This window comes from Antedon bifida, chromosome 7 (assembly GCF_963402885.1).
Source record: "Antedon bifida chromosome 7, ecAntBifi1.1, whole genome shotgun sequence".
In the NCBI taxonomy this organism is placed as follows: domain Eukaryota; kingdom Metazoa; phylum Echinodermata; class Crinoidea; order Comatulida; family Antedonidae; genus Antedon; species Antedon bifida.
The window spans coordinates 22047134-22058296 of NC_136232.1; the positions used below are offsets into that span (position 1 = coordinate 22047134).

At 28.5% G+C, this 11163-nt stretch overlaps 1 protein-coding gene across 1 annotated transcript; it reads left to right on the top strand.

Moving 5' to 3' along the window:
• The first annotated feature begins 439 nt into the window (after positions 1–439).
• On the top strand, positions 440–5153 carry LOC144848275 (G-protein coupled receptor GRL101-like). Its single transcript, XM_078704987.1, has 6 exons — positions 440–444; positions 853–924; positions 1372–1443; positions 2797–2871; positions 3569–3640; positions 4085–5153. The coding sequence occupies exons 1-6, from the start codon at positions 440–442 to the stop codon at positions 5097–5099; spliced, it is 1311 nt and encodes a 436-aa protein (XP_078561113.1). The 3' UTR covers positions 5100–5153.
• The last annotated feature ends 6010 nt before the right edge of the window (positions 5154–11163 follow it).

An 11163-nucleotide genomic window follows, 5' to 3' on the forward strand; every position in this document is an offset into this window, starting at 1 on the left:
ATTAAAATAATTCATATTAGTAGTAACATTATTATTATTATTATTATTAGTATTATAATTATTAATAATTGTTCATTGGTCATTATTTAAAGAGATTTGATTAAATACATAAAAATAATAAATACATTAAGATGATAATAAATATTTAGAATTTTCTGTAGAATTTGTGATAATGAGAATAACACATTATTATTTTAACAGTTAATTTTTGCCTAATTAAAGAATACTCATCAGCATTTACTATGTAGATAATGTCCCTATCATTGACTGAAAGACTATACAAAATAATTCAAAATGTATAAGAAAAATAAAAGTTGACATATCAAACAGCTTGAAAATTGTAATTGTACTGTACATTGTTTTACTTTGAAGGGGTTTGAGCTATAACAAAATACGTACATTGCCAGCCAATGTATTTGATAGATTGACAGCACTGACAATGCTGTAAGTATTTTGACTCATATTTATTCCTTCGTTTAATTTGTTTTTAAATAAATATTAAAATAATTCATATTAGTAGTAACATTATTATTATTATTATTATTATTATAATTATTATTATTATTTAAACAGATTTGATTAAATACATAAAAATAATAAATACATTAAGATGATAATAAATATTTAGAATTTTCTGTAGAATTTGTGATAATGAGAATAACACATTATCATTTTAACAGTTAATTTTTGCCTAATTAAAGAATACTCATCAGCATTTACTATGTAGATAATGTCCCTATCATTGACTGAAAGACTATACAAAATAATTCAAAATGTATAAGAAAAATAAAAGTTGACATATCAAACAGCTTGAATATTGTAATTGTACTGTACATTGTTTTTACTTTTAAGGGATTTGAGCAGTAACCAAATAAGAACATTGCCAGCCAATGTATTTGATAGATTGACAGCACTGACAGGGCTGTAAGTATTTGACTCATATTAATTCCTTCGTTTAATTTGTTTTCAAATAAATAATAAAATAATTTATAATACTGAATATTATGCAGTAACATTATTTAACCATTATTAATATATTATTCATTTTTTAAAGATTATCAATAATTGTTCATTGATCATTATTTAAAGAGATTTAATTAAATATATAAAAATGATAAATACATTAAGATGATAATAAATATTTAGAATTTTCTATAGAATTTGTGATAATGAGAATAACACATTATTATTTTAACTGTTACTTTTTGCCAAATTCAAGAATACTCATCAGCATTTACTATGTAGATAATGTCCCTATCATTGACTGAAAGACTATACAAATAATTCAAAAATGTATATCGAAAACAAAAGTTGACATATCAAACAGCTTAAATAGTGTAATTGTTACTGTACATTGTTTTTACTTTGAAGGGAGTTGCACGGTAACCGAATAAGTACATTACCAGCCAATGTATTTGATAGATTGACAGCACTGACATGGCTGTAAGTATTTTGCTCATATTAATTCCTTCGTTTAATTTGTTTTTAAATAAATAATAAAATAATTTATAATACTGAATATTATGCAGTAAAATTATTTAACCATTATTAATAAATTATTCATTTTTTTAAGATTATCAATAATTGTTCATTGATCATTATTTAAAGAGATTTAATTAAATACATAAAAATGATAAATACATTAAGATGATAATAAATATTTAGAATTTTCTATAGAATTTGTGATAATGAGAATAACACATTATTATTTCAACAGTTACTTTTTGCCTAATTAAAGAATACTCATCAGCATTTACTATGTAGATAATGTCCTTATCCTATTAAAAACATCATAAAGTAGGCTTTCTTTTACTTTGAAGGAGTTTGAGTAATAACCGGATAAGTACATTGCCAGCCAATGTATTTAATAGATTGACAGCACTGACATGGCTGGAAGTATTTTGCTGATATTAATTTATTTGTTTTAATTTACAACAAATGAAATAATTCATAATATGCAGTGTATCATTCATAATTTGATCAACAAACACAGTATTTAAAAAAAAATCACATATTAACAATTTTCATGAAATTATTCATTGTTTAAATATATAAATAATTGTTTATTGGTCATTATTTATGTAAATTAAATAATTGTATTATTAAATACATAAAGATTATAACAAATAGTTATGATTTCCTATAAATATTGTGTTCACGAGAATAACATAATAAAACATATATTTTAGCCTAATTAAAGTATACCCAGGCCATCAGCATTTGCTATGTAGATAATAAATGATAATAAAACGTTAGGATGATAATATAACAAATAATTAGAATTTGCTATAAAAGTAAATTTCACATATCAAATAGCTTGAATATTCTATTATAGTAGACCAAAAATACTTCAAATTGAGTTAGAAGCTTAAAAGGTGGTATGGCAACTCGTGTCAAAATAAATTTGACCTTTGACATCTAAAATGTCCGATTCCTCAGAACTCATAAACGTACATCCCAGAAACAGAACTACTTTCTATATGATCCAGTCTAATTTATATTTGTTGTATTATAACCAGTCTACTAATCACTGTGTTATCAATTGTTGTAAAAAATCAATTGAATATTAAGATTAACAAACAATATTAACAAACAATTATTTGATGAGATTCAATAAAAAAGTGAATTTTTTGTCCCCTTATTAAAAGAAGTACCCAGAAGAGATAAGGAAATGTATATGAGAGTATTGAATATTATGCAATGTGCAATACAATAATACTAATACTTGTATCTGTACTGTACTTAATGTAATGTGAAAAAGATATATAATAGTACATATTGGTTATCTTATAACAGGTATTTAGAAAGCAACGCTATAACTACCATAGAACCAGGTGCATTTTCTTCTTTTGCTTCTTCACTTTCATATTTGTAAGTTAACATGATTTTATAACACACTTGTCAAGAGAGAGTTAGTTATTGCTGTAAAAAATAAAAAATAAAGTTAATGCTGTAGGATTCAATGGCAAAATGTAAAGAAGCTCACTGTATTTGAATAGTTATATGTATCCATGCTATAGACCTACAGTACCGAAAAAAACATACAATAATAATAGAAACTTTGAACACAAAGGATGTATTCAACCACTGAATTTTAATTCAATTCAATTCAACTTTATTTCGTCCACATACGAAAATGTTTTGGGTGCTTTTCACAATATAGTACAAAAATATATAAAACATATATAAAAATTTGAATGGATAACTTTGCAAACAAGTATACAAATAAAGTGTATTTGGTTTTCATCAGGGGTCTTGAATTTAGAATAGTGTTATGTACAGATAAATAAAATATTAATATATTTATTTATTCATTCAAATTTGTTTTAGGGTAGCGCTAACAGTACTACAGCAGTACAGCTGACTTGAAGAGGCCCTCTTAAAAACAATACAAAAATATACAGACGACATTCAAACATAAAGATAAAGAGGATTCATAACAGTTAAAATATACATAGTTCATGTATTTTCTACAAGAAAAGCATACATAAACCTTAGTTTTAAAACTTTACTATTTTCAAAATGTATTAGCCTATTCTTAATTTATTTCTAATATGTTATCCTATAGATGGTTACAAGGGAACAACTTACAGAATTACAGAGATAGAACTTTTGAAGAACTGAACAATTTAAAAGAATTGTAAGTATGATAGAAGTATGAGAGATACTCATACAAACTTATGCAGCTACTGTTTTATTCCCATTGCTATTATGTACAGTAAGTAATTTTATTGAACATGTCGGTGTTTTAGTTACAGTAAGTAAGTTACATTTGATAATTTGAATATGGTAAATGTTTTAATTATGTTCAATTTAAATAGATATATTAAAATTAATAGTTAATTCCTGTATGTTACAATCTATGGCATGTTTATATTCTCTGTGTTATTATGCTATAATTATAAACAGATAGTATCTTATTATTCATTATTAATTATCCGAAAGTATCACATAAATGAACCTTTACAATCTTCGACTATTCCAAACTTTTACTCATTATTTTTGGGATCGAAGAGTAACAATTTGGGCATCCGAAAAAAATAACTATTCAAATTCATTTGCCAAGTTTACTTTACTCTCATAGGAAATCGGATTTCTCTCGTCTCTGTTGCCTTGTTGGTGACATTGATGACTGCGAACCCGTTGATGCATTTGCTTCATGTGAAGACTTGCTAAAAAGCGAAGTTCTCCGTGTATTGATGATGGTCATTGGGGTGTCATCAGTCATTGGAAATTTGATTGTCATCATATCACGAAAGTTGAAAAAGGATAATGATTCAGGTAACAATGTAAATAAGGTCCAGACCACACTCATTACTAATCTTGCCGTGTCCGACTTGCTAATGGCAGTCTACTTGATCATCATTGCGAGTGCGGATGTACACTATCGTGGACGGTATGCCAAAGTTGCAAGGGATTGGAAGAGCAGTTTCCTTTGCAGCTTTGCAGGGGCTATTTCTACACTCTCTGGGCAGTGCTCAGTGTTTACACTGATGCTGCTGAGTGTGGATAGAGCTATTAACATTGTTAATCCATTTAGTACGAAACGCCTCAATCGTACAAAATGTAGAATCATTATCGGCTTCGCATGGCTATTCTGGATTGTGCTGAGTTTTCTTCCAATAACAGATATTTCATATTTTGGGGATAATTACTATGGCAAAGAGAGTGTGTGCCTCGCACTGCCTCTGACAAAAAGTCATTGGCATGGCTGGGAGTATGCAGTCGCCATGTTTGTTGTATTTAACGGAATCGGATTCATTGTAATAACAGTGAGCTACCTCGTAATCTTCTTATCGGTAAAGAGATCGGGGGCCACTGTCAATAGACGACAGATGAGGAAGGAACAGTTAAAAATGGCGAGGAAATTAGGCTTAATAGTTTTCACAGATTTCTGTTGCTGGGGTCCGATTATAGTAATGGCAATTGGTTCTGAGATGGGTTGGATGACGATTCCTGATGACATATATGTTTGGGCGGCGACATTCATCATCCCCATCAATTCCTCAGTCAATCCTTATCTTTACACAATTGTATATATGTTTAAGTGCAAAGTGCGTCAACCGGCAGTTGTACAGATTCCACTTAATACATTGTGATTTGTGGCCGAGCGGTTAAGACAGAGGAACTGTAATTACGTAGCCATAATATCGGCACGGGTTCGAGGCACACTCACTCCATGGTTCTGGTGGTAGAACGAGTCTTCTCGGATAAGGACTATAAACCGTAGGTCCAGTGTACACACCTAGCTTGTGTGCACTTTAAAGAACCTAGTACATCTTTCGAGACGAGTAGGGGGTTACCCCGGTGTACTAGTACATCACATCCACTGATCACCAACTGGGCCCTCTGGGAGACCAGTCTTTGACTGAAGAGGTTACCAAGTATAAATATATATTACAATCAATTTAATTGTTTATTGTGCAAACTCTACACTTGGTCTTGTTTTTGCTTATTTAAAATGTTTATCTATCGTATTCATGTAATCTTTAGCACCCGCTTTAGCATTTAAATGTATTATATATTTTATAATAATGGTTTAAATTTATTGTAATCCATTTCAAATATTATACAGAACGTTAAGTTAAAATTGTCAAACACTGTTCGTTTATATCTTAGGATTTTATCAGTCCTATATACGTTCACTGGTTTATAACAATACACTTGATAAATTATTTAATGTCTTTTAATTTCTCGAGTTAACCTATCGAGTTGTTTCACATCTGTAAAAACGATATTTATATGTCTAACGTTTAAATACGCATATGACATGTAAATAATATTATGGAAGTATCACATTTTATTCCATTGTTTCTCAATCAATTTTATTTAACACTTTACTTATACTGTATTAAGACAATTTAAATTTAACCAGATATGGTGATGATTGTATGTTAGATAAGTATGAAAAGAACAATGTGATAAAACGTGAATTAAATTTAAGCTAAAAACTTAAACATACATTCTTAATAATGACTAATTATTTTGAATATCTGATCACAATGTGTTGAATTTCATCGATTGAAGTTTAATTGTATTTTACATTATAAGTGGATTTGTAAATCTTTCTTTGTTTGAATATTTGTTCAAAAAACGAATACTTTTTGACAAAGTTGTTTTAAATTGGTAAAAACTGGTTCTGAAGTATGTAATGTACCAATTGTCTACAACATTGAGTAAAGACTCGATTTACTGAAATTTTCCCTTACGTAAAATAATGTGAAGATTTAGGTAGATTTAAACAATTCGACAATTTTTATAATAATTATTAATTATTTGACGATTTAGTAGATTTAAAGAAGAAGGAATTGATTCATTTTGTTGGGTAATGTTTTGACGTACTACTTACGTAAGATTAAGGAATTTGAAAAGTAACTAAAGCGTGGTTCCCACTATCGACGCAACGCAAGGACGTAACGCAACGCAAGTGAATTGACCAATCACAAGCGATGGCTTATTCGCTTTTGATTGCTAACTGTCTATAACTTCGCTTGTCATTGGTTAAAACGCTTGCGTTGCGTTTACGTCCTTGCGTTACGTTCTAGTGGGAACCAAGCTTTAAGGAGTACCAAACTTAAATGCGAACAACTTAAGGAGTATTTAATCAAACCTCCGATATACAGTATTATACTGTTATTTCATTATTTATATTCCATATATTTGAATTGTCATTAATATTTATTATTATTATTAAAAGCAGCAGTAAGAAAATAAATTAGAGGGCATTGTGTTATAATTTGAGTTTTCAAACAAAAACAACACAACACAGTGAGGTTGCTCCGCCAAATGACACACACAACTTGCTCCACACGGTATATTAAGATGTTTTCTGTCTTCTTAGTGTTGCTTTAACGTACAGCTTGCAGTAACTTTTACCAACGATCGTATACTCACTTAAATCATAGGACCCGTTCAGGCTTAGTTATTTATCCGGATACCGCTTACATTTATACTTGTTCCATTTCACGGAACGGAAGACGATACCGTTTTGGTAAATAATAACGACGCCGTCTTCCCTTCCGTAAAATAAAACATTAGTGTGAATGTGACTTTAGTTTGTTTCATGATATTATTAGCAGAGTGATCGATAACTTTGGTGGGTAAGTCAAGATCAATATTGAATATGTAAAACGTGGCAGGCAATATTGATAATAATTGTAAATACCGCAAATTGCACAATTATTAAAAATAAAACGTACAGTATGCATTGTATAACTCTTTACTATACAAAATATTCCAATCTTTTATCGTCTAAAAAGTAGTAAGAGGTAAGGCATATCTCGGGTCTATTCTACAGTCGCCGTACAGATAGATTTCTTTATCATTCCATGAATAGGTTGCTATAAGCTGGTAAAAATCAGAATGCTAGTGATAATATTCATTATCGTTTTGATAAACCAAAAATCCATTGGCTGGCAGCCAATTTGACTATTTTTGCTTTAAATTACAGTCTTTTTCAGATAAATAATTTTTTTTTTATCCAATTTTTGGTCAAAATGGATAACTATTATGTGACATTAAAATGGCATATTCAACCAAAAATTGTAAAAAAAAAAATATTTTCAGCGGGACATTACATCTTTAATAGTAGTTATTAAATCGCGTATATAATACAATCTACCTAGTCCAATTAAAGACTATATTCAATCAGACCTCTGTACCATTATCTACGCCCTCCTCCACTCTCTTATTATTATTTTGGACACTAATTGGGTTGGATCCAACTGAACATTTTCGTTCAAATGTTGCCTATAATTAAAGACCACTTTAAAATAAACTTATTAATGCATTTTCAAGTCAACAGTCATTGAAAATTGGAGAAAAAAAAATCAAACAAATGGACAGCAGGACAGATAAACCAACCTGATTACATTTACCCTTATCCTTCTGGTGCAAAATAACCATTCTGACATTTAATTTGACGTCTAAATATGTATGGTAATTTAAAGACCACCTCTACTGTCGGTCTTTAGTTGGAAGGATTCTAATTAGAGACATATAGAGCTACTTAAGTCTTTAATTAGAGGGAGACATGTTATACATTTAATATTTTAAGAGCATCAAACAAAACAAGAAAGGCGTCAAGGAGTTGAACAGAAAGTTATCATTTTTCTTATTAACGTCAAAATATCAAAGTACACAAGGACTTATTTCCAACAGGATCGGAATATCATCACTTATAAAAGATAAATATAGGAAAGCTCGTAAGAACTATAAAGAAAATAATGTAATTGAAAAGGTATTTACAATTTTTAAATTGTACTATTAGTTTAAAAACTAATAGTACACAAATCTGGGAATTTTCAAAACAAAATCTCATATCTTAAGCAAGAAAAAGACGAACAATTTGAATTCAATATACTGTATCGATTTAAAGTTGTGACATAAGAAAATGATAATAATGTTAGTGTATTGTTATCAATTATGCACATACCATAATGGATTTGATAATGACCATAACATATTTCACTAAAAAATTAACATGCTTCTGCTTAAATTGTATTGGCTGAATCTTCATTTACCGTTGTCAGTCGTTGATTGGCTGACGTGACAATGGCGTTCCACCTGCGTGTTTTTAACTTTGTTTACAACGATCGTTACTTCATCAAATCCATTATGTTATATGCATAATTCATAATAACACCTACATCTATATTAGAAATACACATTTCTTTGAGCTCCTGCCAATCAGTTTACTTTTAACTACTTTCCTATTTTACCTAAAACTGAAACAAAATAATGTTTCTTTTAATTAAATAGAATATAGAAAATTATAGTATTAATAATTGTGTTTATTTTTAATGTTTTCCAACTTTTCAGATACCACCTTCTCACATTTTGTTTGTTATTCGCTTAGCACCCAGTCTAGATTATACCTACATAATGTATTCTCTATTATCAAACTTAGCACTTTTCAACAATGCTGGGTCCATGTGTTTTAAAAATCTTGTGCACACATGGATAAAAAAATATTATAAAATATTAACAACTCATAATTTTATTAATGCATCCGGTGACTGTAACTAAATGTTTAATACTTTAAAAAAAAGTTTAATAAATACAGGTAAATAAAGATAGTAACAAAGTATATTGTTCATATACTGAGCGGACTCGCAGAAATAAAGTTTTTTAAATTGATTACGAGTGAAGAAGATGTTCATTTCACAAGGAATCATACTACTGTATTGTATTGTTATATTGGCTGTATTACCTTGTTCTCGTTGTTTTAGTTACTTTTTCAGTTATTATCAGTCTGACTATGATAATAGTGGCAGTGACATCGCCCTTTCCGGTATGATTGCTTCATTCTTTAAATTTTCTTTATGCATTGATAAGTAATACAGTATAATAATTTTACTAACGAGTGTGTTATTTTCATTAATTAACTGTTTAGTATTTGATACTATTTGTTAGTATGTTTTAGCCCTGTCTTTGAACAGTATGCCTTATACAAACTATACTGTTTTGTTGGTTTAAAACAACAGTACTGTTATTAAACTTCGAAGGCAATCTGATTTAAGTCATAATGTTAATGTTCAACTTTTGTTTTTATACTGTACTATACAGTATTTATTTTTATGTGATTGTGAATTAATTTTTTTATCTGATTCAAATTATATTTAACTGAGCTCTAACAGCTAGACATTGTATTTGATTTGATTGCATTTGTAACATTAAATATATTTTGAATAAACGACAGTTTCCCCTTTTCCTTTCCTGACGTATCTCCGAGTTGTCTTGTTTTTTACAAAATGCAGAATGTCCAGCCGACTGCGAATGTGGTGCGCCTAAGTGGTGGTCTATTTCTACTGACGGTCACGGAGTGCATTGTCGTCCTCCATGGAGTATTAATAACATCTCAACTATCAACGAGTATAATGATCATATTCCAATAACAACATTGTAAGTACAGTATAGGGTTATTGTCAGTGAAAACATTTCATTGTAAGTTTATTATATAACATGGAATTTTAAAATATATATAATATATATTTTAAAATATGTAATAATGATTATAGGCCTAATGACAATTTGAAATTTAGTACTTAGAGTTATCAGAAATAATTTCATTGTATGGGGTCACTTTTATATACCCCAACCACAATCACCGTAGGCCTATACCTGTATGAATAGAATATCAAATATTGTAATTGTTACTGTACCTTTCTTTTACTTTGAAGGGGCTTGAGTGATAACCGGATAAGTTTAATTTGTTTTTAAATAAATAATAAAATAATTTATAATACTGAATATTATGCAGTAACATTATTTAACCATTATTAATAAATTATTCATTTGTTAAAGATTATCAATAATTGTTCATTGGTCATTATTTAAAGAGATTTAATTAAATACATTTAAATGATAAATACATTAATAGGATGATAATAAATATTTTGAATCTTCTATAGAAATGGGATAATGAGAATAACACATTATTATTTTAACAGTTAATTTTTGCCTAATTCAAGAATACTCATCAGCATTTACTATGTAGATAATGCCCCTATCATTGACTGAAAAACTATTAAAATAATTCAAAAATGTATTTCGAAAATAAAAGTTGACATATCAAACAGCTTAAATATTGTAATTGTTACTGTACATTGTTTTTACTTTGAAGGGATTTGGGCGGTAACCAAATAAGCACATTGCCAGCCAATGTATTTAATAGATTGACAGCACTGACAGGGCTGTAAGTATTTTGACTCATATTAATTCCTTCGTTTAATTTGTTTTCAAATAAATAATAAAATAATTTATAATACTGAATATTATGCAGTAACATTATTTAACCATTATTAATATATTATTCATTTTTTAAAGATTATCAATAATTGTTCATTGGTCATTATTTAAAGAGATTTAATTAAATACATTTAAATGATAAATACATTAATAGGATGATAATAAATATTTAAAATCTTCTATAGAATTTGTGATAATGAGAATAACACATTATTATTTTAACAGTTAATTTTTGCCTAATTAAAGAATACTCATCAGCATTTACTATGTAGATAATGTCCCTATCATTGACTGAAAGACTATACAAATAATTCAAAAATGTATATCGAAAATAAAAGTTGACATATCAAACAGCTTGAATATTGTAATTGTTACTGTACCTTTCTTTTACTTTGAAGGAGTTTGAGTAATAAC

Excerpts from the sequence above, each read along its gene's own strand:
- LOC144848275 (XM_078704987.1), top strand. Across the intron at positions 925-1,371 it reads TTGACAGCACTGACAGGGCT|GGAGTTGCACGGTAACCGAA; the intron begins GTAAGTATTTGA and ends TTTACTTTGAAG. Across the intron at positions 1,444-2,796 it reads TTGACAGCACTGACATGGCT|GTATTTAGAAAGCAACGCTA; the intron begins GTAAGTATTTTG and ends ATCTTATAACAG.